The sequence below is a fragment of the Eublepharis macularius genome, chromosome 9 (genome assembly GCF_028583425.1).
Source record: "Eublepharis macularius isolate TG4126 chromosome 9, MPM_Emac_v1.0, whole genome shotgun sequence".
NCBI classification, from domain to species: Eukaryota; Metazoa; Chordata; class Lepidosauria; order Squamata; family Eublepharidae; genus Eublepharis; species Eublepharis macularius.
The window spans coordinates 8,254,855-8,275,784 of record NC_072798.1 but is presented as its reverse complement, the minus strand read 5'-3'; the positions used below and the strand labels follow the sequence as shown (position 1 = coordinate 8,275,784).

The 20,930-nt window shown below is 40.6% G+C and overlaps 1 protein-coding gene across 3 annotated transcripts; it reads left to right on the top strand.

The window, feature by feature from the left end:
* Positions 1-1,852: 1,852 nt before the first annotated feature.
* LOC129335384 (peptide chain release factor 1-like, mitochondrial) lies at positions 1,853-20,149 on the top strand. Of its 3 annotated transcripts, XM_054987825.1 has the most exons (8): positions 1,853-2,036; positions 11,038-11,532; positions 13,750-13,829; positions 16,281-16,464; positions 17,234-17,397; positions 17,623-17,740; positions 17,987-18,123; positions 19,215-20,149. In XM_054987825.1, exons 2-8 carry the CDS (start codon positions 11,247-11,249, stop codon positions 19,428-19,430), a joined length of 1,185 nt encoding a protein of 394 aa, XP_054843800.1. In that variant the 5' UTR covers positions 1,853-2,036; positions 11,038-11,246; the 3' UTR covers positions 19,431-20,149. The 3 variants fall into 3 exon arrangements, with proteins under 3 accessions (XP_054843800.1, XP_054843802.1, XP_054843801.1); XM_054987827.1 differs by lacking the exons at positions 11,038-11,532; positions 13,750-13,829 and having other exon boundaries at positions 1,940-2,036; XM_054987826.1 differs by lacking the exons at positions 1,853-2,036; positions 13,750-13,829 and having other exon boundaries at positions 11,446-11,532.
* The last annotated feature ends 781 nt before the right edge of the window (positions 20,150-20,930 follow it).

Genomic DNA, 20,930 nt, shown 5'->3' with positions numbered 1-20,930 from the left:
GTTGTTATCCATTTCATGCAAAAAGTCTATTAGCGGTTTAAATTCAGACAAGAAGTTAACTAATGTCCTTTCTCTAATTAATGCAGTAAGTTTTGCCATTAACACAAACTCCAAAACTTTTGTCAACCATTCCTCCACTGTAGGCACTGTTGTAGTTTTCCACTTTTGTGCATAAAGTACTCTTGCTGCTGTAATAAAGTATAAAAACAATGTTCTAAAACTTTTTTCCAACTGGCTGTCCATTATTCCCAACAGAAAAATTTCTTGTTTCAGCTGAAGTTTAATCTTCAAAATCTTCTGTATTGATGATTATATCTGCAATCAAAAATCAATGTCCACCACATATGAAAAAATGTCCATTCTTGCTTAGCACATTTGCAACATACATTTGATGCCCCCTTATACATTCTAGCCAATTTTTCAGAAGTCATATACCAATGATACATCATTTTGTAAACATTTTCTTTAATACTGGAGCTTAATGTAAATTTCAGCCCTCTTGTCCACATATTTTCCCATTGCTCCATTAATATATCATGTCTACAATTTTTTGCCTGTCATTTTGCACTTGAAAGAGTCAAACTGAAGGAACCCTACTTTCTTTTCTTACCCTACCTCTATTACCATTATTAGATGCTCCCAAGTACTAGCATTATGGAAGGCAGTCACTGAAAATCATGTTGGTCTCTAAGGTGCCACTGAACTCCAATCCTGCTGCTCTGTTAAAGGGACAATATATTTTTTCCTCCAGACTATTAGCCACCCTGTACATATATAATTCTATGTCTATACATCCAGAGGAGTTAGCCATGTTAGTCTGTAGTCGCAAAATCTAAAAGAGTCCAGTAGCACCTTTAAGACTAAACAACTGTACTGTAGCATAAGCTTTCGAGAACGGCAGTTGATACATCTGACGAAGAGAGCTGTGATTCTCGAAAGCTTATGCTCCAATAAAGTTGGTTAGTCTTAAAGGTGCTACTGGACTCTTTTCGATGTCTATACAAGTAGAGGTGGTAGAATCCTGTGTAGGTAGAGTGGACTGTACTACTTCACATTTCAGAGGGATGTGTGTCACATTTTTTATTGTTCCCATGTTAAAAAAAGGATACCCTCCAATTAGAAAAAAATAGTGTGCTAGAGAATGTGCCATGATAGCCCCTTTCTCCATGATGCACTGCTTTTTTGCTTGCAAGAAGTTTTAAAAATATAAAATAGTATTCAAAAACAGAATCACAAGGCTGCAGCTAGAAGTGGTTCTGGATGTACTGTCGTCTCAGGTTCTGGATGTACTGCCGCTGGAGCTCACAGAGGGCACTCTCAACTCCCCTCTGTCTGGAGATCAGGGGGCGGGGCCACCAGCCATGTGACCATTTTCTCCGAGGGCAACCCACTGAGTTCCACCACCTCTTTTCCCAGAAAAAAAGCCCGGCTGCCCAGCCTGTAGGCTAAATTAGGTCTTTAAGATGCCTTACAAATAAATTGGGACAAAGCCCTGTTCCAGTCTCAGCCAGAGCATATCACACACTGACCCTAAGACAAGGCACCTTTACTCCCTCCTAGACTATCTGCAGGTGTGGAGAAAGGTCAGACATCTGCCATGATTTTTTTTAAGTTTTTTTTTTTACTCTGGGGCCACCCTACTGTGTTGCCTTGGCATGCATTGCACTGCACTCTTCCAGCTCTTTCTATAGGCTGCCCTGTGCCAAAAAATGCCATTCCATCCCGTCCAGCAAATAAACAGTTAACGGGTCTTCTAACCCCTGGAAGTACCAGGGAAACCCCGAACGAGCAATGGTCCGCGCTGAAGTGGGCGGGCTGTTCCAAACGAAGGTTAAGGGGGAGGGCAGGAATCGCGTTAAAACTGCTCCTGGAAGGGCTTATCGACTGAACGATTGCATCAGATGCCGTATTTGGAAATATAAGAGTGAAAAGGGACAATCGAGAGCCTTTGGGTGGATTTTCCCTTTAAAGAAACGGAGAGGCTCTTCCCCCTCCACCCCTCTGAGCTGCGGGGTTGGCACGTTCCTCTGCCTTTTGTGAGCGCGCGGGTCGTTTTTCTTCAGTTGCGTTTTGTGCTTCTTCTGTGGGTGGTGGTGGTCTGTTTAGCTGGGGCGTTTTTCCTCATGGGCTCCGCGCTTGTTGACTGAGAGAACTAGTTTGTTTGACAGAAAAATTAGGACGGAGCACGAGCCTTATGATTTAAAACGCTTTGAGAAGAGCAGAGTTTTTATTTTAATTTTTAAGCGCCCTGTTGTGAAAAAGCTGGGCGCGTTTCAGCCATTTTGGGATTCCTTTTCTGTTTTGAGGGGGAAATTCTCTCTGAGGAGATTACAGCAGAGACCTATCGAAAAAATTTTCTGGGGTGGGGGGGGTGGTTTATTTTTTTTATTCTTAGTTCTGGCTCAAGAAGGTCGTGGAGCTTCTGAGATTTGCAGGTTTTAGTGAGGGGAAAAAAGGGTGTTAATGAAAAGGGTAGGTCCACTTAGCTTGTGGCCGACAGTAGTGATACACTTTAAAAATAACTATTTTATTTGACTTAGAGGGGAAAGGTGAGGTGAAATGGAGTTGAAAAATTCTGAGGTTACTCAACATAAACAGACTTTAGCTTTTATGTTTCAGACTAAGTAGAGTTTCTTAAACTCTTCAGAATTATTGCACCACAAGAACAGTGCCCATACACAAGGGCAGTATACCTCTTCAGATTAGATGAGGGTGGAGCTTTTTGTGCTCATCTTGGGAGCTTCTCAGAGGTTTTTGCCTGGCTGCTCTCAGAACAGGTGCTGGGGATTAGAATAAGTCTGATAACCACTTTGGTATGTCAGCACTTTTCCCAGATGACCTTATTATTTAAGATGATAGAGTATAGCACAGCTTTTAGCTGTTACTCTTTGGGGTGGGAGGCTGAACAAGTTTGGTAGTCATTTGTTTATTAACAATCAAATCAGCATGGATAAACTGGACTATAGGCCATCCTGATTTCAAATGCTTTCTGGAGCAAGTTTTCCCAACAATTTTGTTCTCTACAGACTAAACTTTTGCTTAGAAAAGGATAGTCTTGCAACCATCTTCAAAGCTTGAGCAGAGAGAAGCGGGGGTGGGGGGAGACAAGCTTGCACATCTTAATACCTTCTATGTGCTGTCAAGTTGGTCCTGACTTACGGCAACTCTATGAATGAATGCCTTCCAGAATGTACTATCGTTAACAGCCTTGCTCAGGTCATGCAAACTGCAGGCTGTGGCTTCTTGAGTTAAGTCATCTCATTTTAGGTTATCTTCGTTAATATTTTTTACTTGATTTAAACTACAGCTTTCTCCCCAGTCACATTTTTTCCCCAATGAAGACCCAAGATAGCTTACTGTGAGGGTTCACCCCCCTTCCTTTTTTGACTTAAAACAACTTAAATGGCACTAGAGGTGTTTTCAAATTCCAAAATAACAAAATATTTTAACATAGAAGGGAGAGGTGAAAGCAGGTCAAAATTTAACTGAATGTAGGTAACTCTGAGATAAAGTAAGTACAAACATAGACTTAAGGTCTAATGTTCCAGATTAATGAGAGTTTCTTAAGCTCTTCACAATTACTTAAATCTTCATTTTAATATATTTTTGTTCTAATGTTTTCCTGAACACTCAAGTACACTTTAAGTATTCTGTTAATAGTTTTGGTTTCCAGAGGTCTGCTGTCCTCTTTCTAGTACCCAAGTAAATTTTCTTGAAACAACAGTACTTGTTAAGAGTTTTTAACTGACTCTTAAGGTGTCCAAAGGCAGTTTCTGATTACACCAGACCAGGGATATCTTCACTTTTCAGAAAGAACTCCCTGTTTGACTGGGTAGGGAAATTCTTTTTGCCAGAATGGTAGGCTGTGCCAACTCCCCAAACTTCCGTGCCAACTTTTTCCAGTTCTGTCAGTCTAAAACTACTCAAGTCAGCACTGGGTCTTGAAAAATGTCAGTACAGGACTCCTCTTAGCTAGGGCTGATATCAGACTCCTCTCCCCCCAGCATTCAGTTCAGAACTAGTCTCTCCATGTTCAGCTCATGCTACCCAATCAGATTCCTTAAAGTAGCTTGTAATTCAAGGCTCTCTGTTTTTTCAAAGTACAGCATTTCTAAGCTTTTAAAAAGTGCAGTTCGTCACACCTAATATAATTTGGCTTCGTTGTATCTTCAAAACAACCCTGTGAAGGTAAATTAGAGTATGTGACTGGCCCAAGGTCCCCCCAGTGAGTTTCCACTGCTGAATGGGGATCTGAATATGGTTCTCCCAGATCTTAGCCAGACATGGTAAACACTACACCAAAGCGGCTCTCCTTTCCTACTGTCTTCCACTTTTCTTTCCATTATTGTCTTTTCCAATGAGTCTTGTATTCTCAGTTTATGACCAAAATACAACAATTTCAGCTTCGTTATTTTAGTTTCTAGGTATAACTTGGGCTTGATTTGATCTAGAACCCACTTTTTAATTTTTTTTGTTAGCCTTGATATCCATAAAACTCTTCCAGCATCACATACCTTATACCTTGCAAGTAACTTGGCAAACAGCAAGAAAACTTAAGCTTTCAATCTTCCCACCTTTTTTTACCAGACAGGAGGAGGAAGGGAGGTGGTTGTAGTGAGTTACTCAGAATTTTGCTGGCTGTTTGCAAAGTGCCGCTGGCTGCTCCTAAAGCTTTCCGAAGCAACCCAAATTGCTTTGGAAAGCTGTGCTTCTGTATTTCTGAATCGGGCCAGATTCGGATATTTTTCCCGAATCTGAAACCGGAAGTGCACATCCCTATTTTATAGCAATACAGAGGGTACCGTAACAGCCCCAGCTCTTGGGGAAAGTTATGCAGGCGGCCAGGAGTTCTAATAAAATACAAATGATTGTTTTTATTACATTTGATTATGTTTACATTCATTCTTTGTTGGCTACCTCACTATGTAATACACTTCACCCTCTCCTTAAAAAACATGACACCTGGCTACTTGAGGGTGTTTTTAAGGCAAAAGTGGAATAGATTGCAACAACAAAAGACTTAGTTAAAATCTTATTTCTTTTTTGTCGTTCCTCCTACAATAAAGATACAAGATATTTACATAAGGCATTTATGACATACAAGTTAAATCATTCTCATTTTTTCTGTATCTGTGTAAAACATTGACCTGTATAGTAGATTCCATGTATATTTTTATTCAGATAAATGAAAACCAGAAAGAGGAAACAATTCATCAAATCCTATGGCATAATTTGTTTTCCATGATAAAGATGTAGTTATTTGAACTTTAAATAGCTGGCACTTAAAGGGAACATTTTTAAAGGGGTGTGTATATATATCTATACCTATCTATATACATTCTACAGCACAAATTTTCTGAAATGCAGCAGGCACATTTTTGTTCAAATATTTCAAGTCTCAGAATATGCAAGACAGATTAGTTGCAACATATGTCTTAAATGGCAATGACTTAGTTTTGATTTTCTAGATTTTATATTTTGCTCATTTTTTAATTTTGTAAATGAAACATTTTGTTGCTTTGCCCTAGTTATTTTAGGGATTTGGAGAGGCAGAAACACTTGAGTGCATAATTCTGGATTAAGATGAATATTGGTAGCACACCTCATCAAATATACATACGGTTGTGTTGATAAGATCATATATGGAGATAACTATTTTTCTACTTTATCAAGGAAAAGCCTATGGACAGGTATTTCTCAGACATACGTTGTCATAGGGCACAAAATGAACATGCCTCTATGTATTCCTGACTTTGGCAATAGACATTATCTGGGATTGTATGGTGGATTTTGGGTGGTAAAAATCAAGAGGGTCCATGAGAATCCGTGCTTTTGAACCATGTTTTTGCGCTGCGACGGTGCCACGAAATGGTGGTTGCCTGAGTTTTGGTGCCATTTGTGGCAATGGACATGATCTGGGATTGCATGGTGGATTCTGCGTGGCCCCATGTAAAAATAAAAGAGAATCCATGAGGATCCGTGGTTTTGAAACAGGCTTTTGTGCTGTGGCGGTGCCACAAAGTGGTGGGTGCCTGATTTTTTTTGGTGCCATTTGTGGCAATAGACATGATCTGGGATTGTATGATGGATTTTGGGTGGCTCTGTAAATATCAAGAGGATCTGTGGATTTTAAGCATGTTTTTGTGCTGTAGCAGTGCTACGAATCAGTGACTACCTTGGTGCCATTTGTGGCAATAGACATAATCTGGATTGTATGGTGGATTTGGGGTGGCTCTTTGTAAAAATCAAGAGGATCCATGAGGGTCTGTGTTCTTGAACCATGTTTTTGTGCCATAGCAGTGCTTTGAAGTGGTGGGTGCCTAATTTTTTTGGTGCCATTTGTGGCAATAGACATGATCTGGCATTGTATAGTGGACTTTGTGTGGCCGTATGTAAAAATCAAGGGGATCTGTGAGGATCCGTGTTTTGGAACCATATTTTTATACCGTGGCAGTGCCATGAAGCGTGGTTGCCTGATTTTTTGGGTGCCATTTATGACGATAGATCTGATCTAGGATTGTATGGTGGATTTTGGGTAGCCTCATATAAACATCAAGAAGATCCATGAGGACCCATGCTTATGAACCATGTTTTTGTCATTTAGCAGTGCCACGAAGTGGTGGGTGCCTGATTTTTGGGTGCAATTTGTGGCAAGAAACATGATCTGGGATTGTATGGTGGATTTTGGATGGCCCCATGTAAAAGTCAAGAGTATCCATGAGGATCCGTGCTTTTGCACCATGTTTTTGTACCGTAGAGGTGCCACGAAGCATGGTTGCCTGGTTTTTTGGGTGCCATTTATGGCAGTGGACATGATCTGAGCTTGTATGTGGATTTTGGATGGCCCCATGTAAAAATCATGAGGATCCGGGATTTTGAACCATGTTTCTGTGCTGTGGCAGTGTCACAAAGTCATGGTTGCTTGTTTTTTTTGGTGCCATTTGTGGCAATAGACATGATCTGGGACTGTATAGTGGATTTTGTATGGCCCTATGTAAAAATCAAGAGGATCTGTGCTCTTTAAGTTTGTTTTTGCACCATGGTGGTGCCACAGATTGGTGGGTACATGATTGTTTAGGTGGTGTTTATAGATAAGGAATTGATATAATATGACAGCCTTTTTGTTTTATTTCAATATAAAAATAATCACATGAATTCATGAGGATCTGTATTTTGTTAACAAAAAAAATTTCAACTGTGCCAAAGTAGCTTAGCTGCTTTTTTGAATAATATATTTTTCTGAATAACATTTTTCTATTAAAAAAACTATTGTCTTTTTATTTTTAAAAAAATGGCATTTGCTGTATCCACACATACTTGAATACCACAGTTTTGTAATCATTGACTACTTGGCAAGGGCGAATGATTACAGTAGGGTAGTATTCAAATGGACATGGATCCTACCTTTTGTGCATTTGTGGAAGAACAACAAAGAACAGCTTTGCATTAACTTAAAAAGTAAAGGTTTTGGTTATTTGTCTCTCATAAAAATATTCCAGTTATAAAAGTAATTAAAAGTAATCCCATTAATTTCCAAAACCCATATCATTCTACTTTGATGTTTTACTTTTAAAAAATGCAAAACAAGGGCTCAAACTAAGTCACCTTGAGAGAGCATGATTTAAAAAGTAGTATTTTGTTTCAATATTCCAAAATTACACTACATATGAAGCCTTTAGGGTGCTGTCCCATGAAACCTGTCTCAACTAAGGCTGCAGCTAGTATATAGAGATAGTACTCCCAGCAAGTCATTCCCATTCAAAACAGCATTGTTTCCAGTTAACATATATTAAGCTATGATAACTAGAATCCATTAAAAAACCCCAAGTTTGACCAGCTGAGGAATGGATATGTTTATATTGTCTCTCTGTATTCTGCTCTCTGTATTCTGCTGTTACCTGTGCAGCTGGACCCAGTTTACAAAGAATGTGAAAACTCTCATTGTTCTAACCCGTTCTTAATCTGCATAACTAAGAGAACTGGCAGCTTTGAAAGCATCTTTGGGCTCTTTATATACAAGGTTCTTTGTGCTGACCGGTCTCTGCATTAGTTACAACCTACAAAGGGTTCCCCCCCACATGATCTCATACATGTTTATTGTTTCCACTGTGGGGGGTGCCACGAAGCAGTGGATGGCTGATTTTTTTTGTCCCATTTGTGGCAATGGACATGTTTTGGGATTGTATGGTGGGTTTTGGCTGGTTCCATTTAAAAATCCAGAGGATCCATGAGGATTCATGCTTTTGAACCATGTGTTTGTGCCGTGGCGGTGCCACGAAGTGGTAGATGGCTGATTTTTTTAGTGCTATTTGTGGAAATTGACATTATCTGGGACTGTTTAGTGGATTTTGAGTGGCCCTATGTAAAAATCAAGACGATCCATGAGGATCTGTGATTTTGAACCAATTTTTTGCACTGTGGGGGTGCCACGAAGAAGTGGATGGCTGATTTTTTTTGTCCCATTCGTGGCGATGGACATGTTTTGGGATTGTATGGTGGATTTTGGCTGGCCCCATTTAAAAATCCAGAGGATCCATGAGGATTCATGCTTTTGAACCATGTGTTTGCGCCGTGGTGGTGCCACGAAGCAGTAGATGGCTGAATTTTTTGGTGCCATTTGTGGCAATGGACATTATCTGGGACTGTTTAGTGGATTTTGGCTGGCCCTATGTAAAAATTGAGGGGATCCATGAGGATCTGTGATTTTGAACTAGGTTCTTGCACTGTGGGGGTGCCACGAAGCAGTGGAGGGCTGATTTTTTTGTCCCATTTGTGGCAATGGACATGTTTTGGGATTGTATGGTGGATTTTGGCTGGCTCCATTTAAAAATCCAGAGGATTCATGCTTTTGAACCATGTGTTTGCGCCGTGGCGGTGACACAAAGCGGTAGATGGCTGAATTTTTTGGTGCCATTTGTGGCAATGGACATTATCTGGGTCTGTTTAGTGGATTTTGGCTGGCCCTGTGTAAAAATTGAGAGCATCCATGAGGATCTGTGATTTTGAACCAGTTTTTTGCTCTGTGTGGGTGCCACGAAATTGTGGATGGCTGATTTTTTTTGTCCCATTTGTGGCTATGGACATGTTTTGGGATTGTATGGTGGATTTTGGCTGGCTCCATTTAAAAATCCAGAGGATCCATGAGGATTCATGCTTTTGAACCATGTGTTTGTGCCGTGGCGGTGCCACGAAGCGGTAGATGGCTGAATTTTTTGGTGCCATTTGTGGCAATGGACATTATCTGGGACTGTTTAGTAGATTTTGGCAGGCCGTATGTAAAAATCGAGAGGAACCATGAGGATCTGTGATTTCGAACCAATTTTTTGCACTGTGGGGGTGCCACGAAGCAGTGGAGGGCTGATTTTTTTTGTCCCATTTGTGGCAATGGACATGTTTTGGGATTGTATGGTGGATTTTGGCTGGCTCCATTTAAAAATCCAGAGGATTCATGCTTTTGAACCATGTGTTTGCGCCGTGGCGGTGCCACGAAGCGGTAGATGGCTGAATTTTTTGGTGCCATTTGTGGCAATGGACATTATCTGGGTCTGTTTAGTGGATTTTGGCTGGCCCTGTGTAAAAATTGAGAGCATCCATGAGGATCTGTGATTTTGAACCAGATTTTTGCTCTGTGTGGGTGCCACGAAATTGTGGATGGCTGATTTTTTTTGTCCCATTTGTGGCTATGGACATGTTTTGGGATTGTATGGTGGATTTTGGCTGGCTCCATTTAAAAATCCAGAGGATCCATGAGGATTCATGCTTTTGAACCATGTGTTTGTGCCGTGGCGGTGCCACGAAGCGGTAGATGGCTGAATTTTTTGGTGCCATTTGTGGCAATGGACATTATCTGGGACTGTTTAGTGGATTTTGGCAGGCCGTATGTAAAAATCGAGAGGAACCATGAGGATCTGTGATTTCGAACCAATTTTTTGCACTGTGGGGGTGCCACGAAGCAGTGGATGGCTGATTTTTTTTTTGTCCCATTTGTGGCTATGGACATGTTTTGGGATTGTATGATGGATTTTGGCTGGCTCCATTTAAAAATCCAAAGGATCCATGAGGATTCATGCTTTTGAACTATGCGTTTGCGCCGTGGCAGGGCCACGAAGCGGTAGATGGCTGAATTTTTTAGTGCCATTTGTGGCAATGGACATTATCTGGGACTGTTTAGTGGATTTTGGCTGGCCCTATGTAAAAATTGAGGGGATCCATGAGGATCTGTGATTTTGAACCAGTTTTTTGCACTGTGGGGGTGCCACGAAACGGTGGATGGCTGATTTTTTTGTCCCATTTGTGGCAATGGACATGTTTTGGGATTGTATGGTGGATTTTGGCTGGCTCCATTTAAAAATCCAGAGGATCCAGGAGGATTCATGCTTTTGAACCATGTGTTTGCGCCGTGGCAGTGCCACGAAGCAGTAGATGGCTGAATTTTTTAGTTCCATTTGTGGCAATCTACATTATCTGCTATTGTATGGTGGATTTTGAGTGGTCCCACGTAAAAATCAAGCTTCCATGAGGATCCATGCTTTTTTGTGCTGTGGCAGCAGCGCTATTTGTTGGATTCATGATTGTTTTGTTGCTGTCTGTGGACTAGGACATGATATATAATATGACAGCCTTTTGTTTTGTTAGTATGCCACAAAACCATTCTATTATTTTGTGCTCAACTGTGCCACACAGATCCAGAAAAATAGCATTATATAAAGAAAAATGGGGGAACAATCAGAATCAATGCTGCATTTAAAATAATTTCATCTTCAGGCCAATAGTCATAAATGTGTGTGCAGAGGCTCTTGACTGCATGGGAAAGGAAGGCACAAAATCCTACTAACAAGTACCAGTTACTTTAGCTATTTATTAAAAAATATTCCTTTAATTATAAAAGGTTTAAAGTAAGCACTACATGCCAATTCTTTTAAACTAATTGGCCAGGACCATGTCCGTGTGGCAGTCATGGGTTTTGGCCAACCCTTCCCAAAGCTGTAACTTATTTTTAAGTATTTCATTATTTTGCCTTGCTTTTTGTTTTAAAAGTGAATCGTCAAGAGGGACAAGCAGATGGCGGCCGTCCATTATTGTTTCTGCCCCAAAAATGCCATTTGATCAAATGAGAACCAGAAGCGGGTGGTGTCTAGTTAATTCCCTGTCTCTTGAATGAAGAGCCGGTGGATTTGTTTCCGGAAGTTACTTGCTTGGTGACCGGAACCGGGTTCCTCATAGCCCAGGCCTTGGCTGTTCTCGGCATGTGGCGCTGTCGGGTACCGAGTCTGTTGTGGCGGCGAAGGAGACAATGTGGCCTTTCTGCCATTCTCGTGTGGAGGCTGGGCTGGCAGAACCCGACTTGTTGCTCGCTCACCAGTCTGCCTAACCTGCACGAACTGTTCGCTATGCCGGCTCTGCAGCGCTTCATGGAGCGGCAGCAACAGCCCGAGCATTGCAGCAGTCCCCGGCCACAGTTAACAGCGCTGATTCGCCTCTTGGGGGCCAAGGAGCAGGAACTGCGTGAGACGGAGCGCCTGGCACAGGAAGGTGAGCCCTCGGCGGCGCCTTTTGCTTCCAGGGGCACTGCCCGCTGCTTGTGCATGACAGCAGAGTCGTCTGTGTTATATAGGGGGTTTTGCTGCCCGGCAAAAATTCAGCAGGTGATGCTTGCTTCTCACTCCATCCCAATCGAGACCCATTTCTCCTATCCCGCTACTTTCTGAAGAGGGAGAGGGTGCTGCTAGGTACTCTCCCATCTGGTCCTGGTCTGCCTCGGCTAAGAACGTTCTTCCCATGCAACATGATGGAATTTGCATTGGTTTTTCACATTCCCATGAGCCGTTCTTAACTGCCAAGTGAGATTAAAATATAAAAACATCTAATTTACAACATTGCCAAGTCTGTGGAAATCCAGTGCATGAAATAGGGCAAGATGCCCAAGGTTTGCACATCTCACCTTCCCCCCAATAATAAAAGTAGCACCTACAGCTTGGAGAAAGAAATGCCTTCAGTGGGGGTTGTGAGGTGATGGCAACAGTATCACCAGGCTTTTCAGCTTTGGTTTTTTCAGTAAAGGGGAAGGGCCCTTTCCATAGCTGTTTTGACCTTTGAGGGAGGGCTGATCAGGGCAAGGGATAGCAGCAACCATTGGGCGATTTAATACCGCGCAATTTACATGAGTCAGGCAGGTCCAGATACTTGCTACTGTTCAACAGTAGTGGTTAGAGTTTTAAACTAAGATCTGGGAGACCCAGATTTGAATCACTGCTCTGCCATGGAAGCACACAGATGACTTTGGGCCTGTCACACATTTTCAACTTAACCTCTCATATGATTGTTGTGAGGATAAAGTGGAGTAGGGGAGAATGATGTAAGCTGTTTTGGATCCCCGTTATGAAAAAAGACAGGATATAGATGAAGTAAATGAAAATAAATATAACTGCAGATGGAGGAGTATATTGTACAAAGTCCTGGCCTATGTGCTGGCTGTCCCTGCTCCTCCCCCACCGTGAAATAGATTTTACCTCCAAAACCAATGAGGTTCTTTATTGGGGCCGGCAAGCCTTGGGTAATGTGTCTTTGTGGAACCCTTGCTTTTAATTATCTGATAGATGTGCAGTTGTTAAGTAGGGCCATCCATCAATTAATGATGCCTTCGTATACCACTGAAATTATACCTTCCTGCAGCTGTTTTTAATTTTAAGAAAAATGTTTAGAGATCATCATGGATCTGCTATCTCCTATTTGCACAATTAATTAAATAATAATTCGTTGTCTGTGCTATCTTTGTCTGGCAAAACCTGAAGTCCCATCTAATTCAACATGGTGTGGTCATCAGTAGCCAGCCAGGTGTCTCTCGGAAGTTCACAGACCAGGACCTGAAGGTGATGGCCTCCACAGATACAGGAATATAACTGGAGAAAGTAGTTGTATGGCCACTCCCACATCACTTTATTTATTTCATGGGATATTTATACTTTGGTTTTCTCCTTAGTGGGGACCAAATGGGGTTACAGCATCATTCTCCCTCCATTTTATCATCCCAACAGCCATTGGGACAGGTTAGGGTGAGAGTGAGTGACTGATCCAAGGGTCAGGGGTGGGCTATGAGGTGGTATGAAATGTAAATTTCAGTGATTTCCAAGCACTGAGACCAGGCGCATTGTGTCCAGGTGTCAGCAGTAATCACATTAGATGTCTGTAATACAATCTGAATTATTGAATGAAGAGATTAGCCATTATCAATTTATCATGGATCAATTGGATGGATCAATCGGATGAAAATGGCCACTTGAAAAACATTTATAAGAAAAACATTTAAACACATTTTAAAGAATATAGCAGGCAAAAATATTTCTATCAGACCTTAAAAACAAAAATTTACTATTAATTGTGTAGGAGAGGATCAGACGATATCTTTTACCCTAAACATACATAGTTGAAAGTCAGGTTTATTTCCTAGGAATTCATTTCATCTGTTAAGGAATATGATACGAAGCTTCAAACTGCAATCCTATGGATGTTCGTGGATCTTTGGGATAAATGTGTTTAGGAGCTAGGGACCAGTCTACATAGCATTCACTTTTACTGCATGGAACAGAATTGCAATATGTTAGTACATGCTCCAAACGTAGAAACAACAAAGGATGAATGTTTTCTGACAGGAATGTGGCTATGAAGTTTAACACAGTATTTGTAGCAGTGATGTTAATGAAAAAAATATAAACTCCTGCGGCTACAAATTAATAGACTATATTGTTCTAGATGAAAACGAAGATTTGCGGAAGCTTGCAGAAAAAGAAGTTGCTTCCTGTTACCAAGAGATAGCAGAATTAAAACGCCAGGTATTTCATTCACAATCCTGTAAGCGTTCATTTGTCATTGCTGAAGAGCAAGGATTAAATTGTAACTTTTAACAGGTTTAGCCATAGTGTTTGTATCTTCATGTCCTCTGGGTAGTCCCAGGACAGCTGCAGGGACTGAAGGAGGAGCACTCTCCCCCCCATCCTGGTTGCATGTAGGTTTGGCCAGGAAAGGCCAACTCATACTGAGGGGAGGGGGTCTAGAAAATGTTGTCAGACTGAACCTCCGCAGCTGGCCTGCACAGTCCCATGTGTGCCCGCATGGAAGACACTCGATGGACAACAGTTACAGGCAAGTGCAACCCTATTTTATCAGTCAGAAGGGATATGAAATACTATTTTGCCTAGTCAACATAGTGTAGTGGCTGTAGATTAGAATCTGGAAGGCCCAGGTTCAAATCCTCGCTCTTTGGAGTGGCTAATTATCCATAATTAACTAGGTAGTGTACATTTAAACTCCACTGGATACTCGTATAGGTGTTTCTCATTGAGCGGTGTCTTGGGGCTGGATGACACATTGAAGAAAACATACAGCTGTCACTACATTACTTCATCTTTCCTTCATAACATGACACAGTCTCATCATACTTTTCAAGTACTGTCCAGCAGAGTGGAGGAAAAGATACCTGCCATACAATCAATAGCACCCATGTTTTGTCATATTAAAGGTCAGGAATTAATCTCTATGAATAAATGTTCCCTAGAAAGAGTGTGGTCGTCCTGGTGAACAAAGGCATACAGAGAGTCTTCTAGTTACATCTCTTACAGGATGACTCAGCTCAACCCCACCCCTCCTGAGTAGATATAAATGACCTGCCAACATCTTTTCCACACTGTGACACTGAGAGATCTCTGTCTTTTGGTGCTACACCTCTGAAGATGCCAGCCACAGCTGCTGGCGAAACGTCAGGAACTACAATGCCAAGACCACGGCAATACAGCCCGGAAAACCCACAACAACCATCAGTCTTCTGGTTAATACAGTTTCCTTAATAACAAATATTCAGCAATGGAGGAGTTTCATATTTCCCAAATAGAGTATCTCTCTCTCTTGGACGTATACCACCTTTTGAAGTGTGGTTGCTACTGCAAAGCTGATTTCTTCCTCCCCTCCATTCAGTAATATTTGGGTCACATGGGTAATTAGCTCCGGGGGTGGGGTGGGGGGGGGTGGTATGTTGAAAATGTATGTCAAGGGATCCATATTGTGTAAGTCACATTTAAAGTGATTTTAGGGGTATGAAAGATGAACTAAGGGCTGTGGTGAGAAATCTAGCACAGCAGATGACACGGAAACTTGCCATGGAACAGTTATTGTTCCCAGATGAAAATTTGAATTGTGGGGAAATTGATGAGGACATGGGAGTAATTCAGTCAAATCTGACTATTAAAAAAGTAGAGTACATTGTTCACTTGAATCCCACCATTCTGCCCAATAAAGACCCAAACTGGTTTACACTGTTCTCACTTCCTCCACTCTATACTTTAAGGTAGGTTAGGCTGAAGGTGTATGACTGGACCGAGGTCACGTAGCAAGCTTCCATGACAGAACGGGAATTTGAGCCTGAGTCTTACAGATCCTGGTCTGACATTCTAATCGCCACACCCCAATCTGAAATTTATTCTATATAATAATTTTGAGAATCTTAAGAACTGGCTTTCTAGATCAGATATTCTAGTCTATTTAGACTAGTATTTTGTTTTCATTAATGACCAGGTAGATACTTGTGGATACTCAAGAAGAGCATGAAACTTTTCCTTGTTTCCAGCATTTTATAGCTTATAGTCACAGAGCTATCTTAGATAACAAGTACTGACAGACCTATTTTTCTTGAAATTCTCTACCCCTTTAAGCAAATTGTCTCCACATCTTTCAGCAGTGAATTACAGGTGTTCATTGTGCAGTTTTAAAAATACTCCCCTTGTTCTGAGCCAACAAGTGCCAAGATCTTGTATTGTGATGGAGAGGAAACTCTGTGGTTGTTGGATGGGTAATGGAGGTGCAATAGACCATTCAGATAGGGTCCCACCGTCATTTTAAGGAATATCGTTATATGAAAGTGTTCAATGGCAGCAGGGGCATGAAGCTTTAAGGCTTCCTGTTGTTGCTGAAGTAAACCAACTAACGGCACTGCCTAACCTGGTTTCCCTTTGCTATAAAGTGAATGATGGTACTTGTGAATGATGTAAAATGTGTAGCTGTAAATACTAGAACTGGTCTGTGGTGGAGGGAGGCCTTATTTGCTGAATTAGAGGAGAGTTACTAACATTAGCAAATACCAGAGGCATACTGAAGAACTGCCATAATAAATGTACATATGTACTAGTGGTTTTACTTTATGCCATTCCAATAAGATACGCAAGTCAGGTGAAAGATAATTTACTGTTAGTAAAAAAAAAAAAGTTTAAAGGTCATGCTGTTGTATGTTGCAGGTAGTGTTGCATTTGATTCCTTCAGAAGAAACAGATGAAAGTGATGTCATCCTAGAAGCGACTGCTGGAGTTGGGGGGCAAGAAGCAATGCTGTTCACAGCAGAGATGTTTGACATGTATCAGCGCTATGCTGCATATAAAAAATGGAATTTTGAAATTCTGGAATATATGTCCAGTGATATAGGTAAGTAGCTCAAGTTCTTCTTTGGGCAGGTTGTGGATTAACAAAATAGCTCTATCATACCTTTAATCCACATTTAATCCCAGTAAGAAAGGTAGACCATGAGTGATTCCGCACACGTTGGATAATGCACTTCCAATCCTCTTTATAGATCGTTTGGAACGGATTTTTTTGTGTGCGGAACAAAAAATCCACCTCAAACGATTGATATTGAAAGTGCATTATCCAATGCGTGCGGAATCAGCCCATAAATGAAAATCCTAAATCAAAGTGACATTTCATCTGGTATTATTTTCTTAACACATTTCTATAGATGTAAGTGGAAATTTACAGGGAACAGAGGACAATAACCTACTTCTATCTTTGTATCCAAGGTTAGGATTTATCATTGGTTATCTTTAAAAATGAGTTTGAGCCATTTTAAAAGGTGTAGCCAGTTGAATATGGGGAAGGCAACAGATTTCAGACGTGGAGAAGCAGAAGTCGCTAATGTTCCCAGGAAATCTGATCTTCTAAAGTTTCATTGTAGTGAGAATCGTCACATCACTCTAATGTGGTCAGAGAAATATTAATTATAAATAATAAATATAAATATTAAATAATAAATATAACTTGCCTCAAAATATACGCTGAGTAAAAATTGAAAACAAAAGGCACGTTTTCCTTTTCGGCTAAAAATCTTTTGCATCACTATCAATTGTTTAACAAGCTCTTCCAGTTGCATTGTAGTACATGCTTACATTCAAGAGTTTTTTCCCCTTTTGAATCTAAGGTGGTTTGAGACATGCGTCTGCCAGTATAGAAGGCCTTGAAGCTTATAGGCACATGAAGTTTGAAGGAGGAGTACATCGTGTACAACGCGTACCTAAAACAGAGAAGCAAGGCCGCATTCATACTAGCACAATGACAGTAGCAGTGTTACCACAGCCAAATGAGGTGTGATGTTTTGTTTTTGTTCTCATTCTGTTTTCAGAGACCCCACTTGAATTCAGTTCAGCTGTTTGTCCCCTCCCTGTGTTCAGAAAGTATAGAGCAATTGTTGTAAAAGGTGTTGGATCTTCCAGTAAAAAATGCTATGTTGCTTGTTGGAATAAAAACAATTTATTAGCTCAGTGGTCAGTAACTTCCAAAGGATAAGCAGTGTTTCATTTCTGGCTGCAGATAAATCTGACAATTAATCCCAAAGAATTGCGTATTGAAACAAAGCGTGCTAGTGGAGCTGGTGGTCAGCATGTAAACACTACAGACAGCGCTGTACGAATAGTCCATATCCCCACAGGTGAGCTAGTTTCTTTCAAAATCTGTTTTCATACTCAGACACTTGTTGGTCTCTCATGATTTATTCCTAAATACTGAGAAACACTTTCCCCATCCTCTATCATTTTATCTTTGTACGGTGTATGTCATTTTTCCAATTCAGGTCTAAAATGGTTAACAGCGCCTCAAGAATCCTGTCTATATTTTTTAGGTTAGGATAACTAAAATTTATCCCAAGCAGTTAACATTACATTTCTTGTCACTGTAGGTGTGGCAGCTGAATCTCAACAAGAAAGATCTCAAATCAGGAATAAAGAAATGGCTATGCAAATACTTCGTGCTAAATTATACAGTATCAAACTTGAAGAAGAGTCGAGAAAGAGAGACACTGCTCGAAAGATTCAGGTAATTTTTACTTTGACAATATTTCTAGAGGCTGATGTGAAAAGTATGGTGAGGAAGCATGATAATGTAATTTGGGAGGAGAAGAGTAGTTGAGAGATAAGGCAGAGATGCAGGGTGAAAACTCAGGCAGTTAATGGGAGCATAGTAAGAAATGCAGAAAAGAAATGGAGATTCTTGAAAGTACAGACGATGATACAACTTTTCCTATAACAATATTTATCAATTAACAAAAATTATATTTTAACAAATTATATCTTACTTGCTTAAATTTGCAGATCTAAGCTGAGTGTGTGTGTGTGTGTGTGTGTGCGAGAGTCTGTATTTGTCACACTGATAGGAATGGACATAAAAAACATGTTATGAAACTTAACCGTGCACCTAAAAATTAACAAGTGTTGAGGCCCCATCTTAATTTGAGACCCAGGCCAAATTGGCCTTGGTAGGGAATAGTTATGAGTGGGAGCCTTCTATCATTCGCTCCTGGGATGGGCATACTTACCAATGCCCAGTGTTGTGGACCTGTGTGTGCATGCACGCACAGGAGGTGCCCTAGTCCAGAGATCTCTGCATTCAGTGGTAGGTTGTGAAGTTACTGCTGTACCATTGAATCTACCCCTACTTTGTCCATATCTGAAAGTAGATACTACCCCACACATAATCTGTTCAGCTGTGGGGAGGTTAGTCTCTTAAATGGTTCTCAAGCTTTTTAAATTACATAAGGATCATTTGCTTTTTGTAACTATGTAGCCTGTTGTGTTACTTTCCTTTACCAAAACACAAAATAATGTTAGTTAAGATAGAGGTTTATTGATATTTTAAATGAAAGTTGAGATTCTTTGTATTTCAACAAGGTCTCACTGAACTGCCAAGCCAGGTCCTTCATAGATACCATACCCTCCACCCCCCTCCCCAGCGAGCTCTTCAAGGTTTTTTCTTTGTGGTTACTACGATGTGTATTAATGATGCTACATTACATTATTTCATCTTTTCCCAAGGGAACTTTTAACTACTTCTCTGAAAAATAATGTTTCAGTATTCAACAAATACTGATGTATGATAACAATATATAATATATATTATCTTCTGAATAGATCGGAACCAAAGGGAGGTCTGAGAAGATCAGAACGTACAACTTCCCACAGGATCGAATCACAGACCACAGAATAACCAGATCAGTGTATCATATTGAAAAATTCCTGTTGGGAGAAGAATTGCTAGATGAAATGATACAGTCCCTAAGCGAATATGCTGACTACGAGTCTCTAATGGACATTATTTCAGAAAGTGGCCCAACCAGGCTGAGCTGATGTTCATCACATTCTATCTCCATTCAAGTGACTTTGCTCAGATGGACTATTTTTAGCTCAGATCTTTCTCCCTATAGCAATTTCCATAAGTTTGTTTTAATTCATACTCTTCGGGAACCTTGGCCTAAAGCACAAATACAGAATATTGCAAAGTATCTTCTCTTCTTTTCTTTGCCTTCCTTACAAACATGTCCTGAATGTTGTCGTAAGGGATCTAATCCAAGAACATATAGCTGCTTTCAGAAGAACCTGCTATTTCCACTGTGACGAACTAAATCTATGATCAGACATAAACTCATGAAAGATAGGGTGGAGAATATTGTTTTCCAAGTCTGTATCTTCTTTATTGTACCAGCATGCTTTCTTTCCCTTAATTAACATGGGCTTTTTTCAGAGAAGATTCGTTGCACAATCATGCCTTTCTGAAAGACACATCTCCTTAGTATCAACAGCTGGACTGGAAAGATCTGTAGCCATTGATCCTAAAACTGTCATTATGGCAGTATTTAGAGCATTGGACTATGTCTGGGGAGACAAAGGTTCAATTCTCCACTGACGATGAAACTCACTGGCTGATGTTGGGCCAGATATTCTCTGTCAACCTAACCTTGTAGTTGTAAGAGTAAAATGAAGCAGAGTGAAATACGTATGCTGCCGTGCACTCAATAATTCAATAGATAAATGTGATGATGAAATAAATGGAACTATAATGGGCATAATACTGTCTGGCTTCTTTAAAAAGAAAATTTTTACTGTATTATCTGAGAATAGTGAAACTTGCTTGAGTTTGAATTTATTTAAATATCCCCAAAACTACGGGATATGAATTTCATAGAATAGAGTATGTAAATGATAGCATAAATTTCATATAGTTAAATAACATTTGGCTTTTAAAAAGTAATTGGATAGGAGACCTCCAAAGAAGACCAGAGTTGCAAGGTGGGTAATGTTAAACCACCTCTGTTAGAGCCAAAACACACGTTAAGAAATACCTAGGTTCAGCACGTGTTCTTTTACCTCAAGGTTTGCCGGGATCTGTAGGCGTCCTGGAAGCTTAAAGTTTAGCATTTACAGAGCAGCAGGAAGGGAAATACAGGCGCCTGTATTTCCCTTCCCCTTCCTGCTGCTCTGTAAATGCTAAACTTGTTCTCTTACCTCAAGGTTTGCTGGGATCTGTAGGTGTCCTGGAAGCTTAAAGTTTAGCATTTACAGAGCAGCAGGAAGGGGAAGGGAAATACAGGCGCCTGTATTTCCCTTCCCCTTCCTGCTGCTCTGTAAATGCTAAACTTGTTCTCTTACCTCAAGGTTTGCTGGGATCTGTAGGCGTCCTGGAAGCTTAAAGTTTAGCATTTACAGAGCAGCAGGAAGGGGAAGGGAAATACAGGCGCCTGTATTTCCCTCCCTGCTGCTCTGTAAATGCTAAACTTAAGCTTCCAGGACACCTACAGATCCCGGCAAACCTTGAGGTAAGAGAACACGTGCTGAACCTAGGTATTTCTT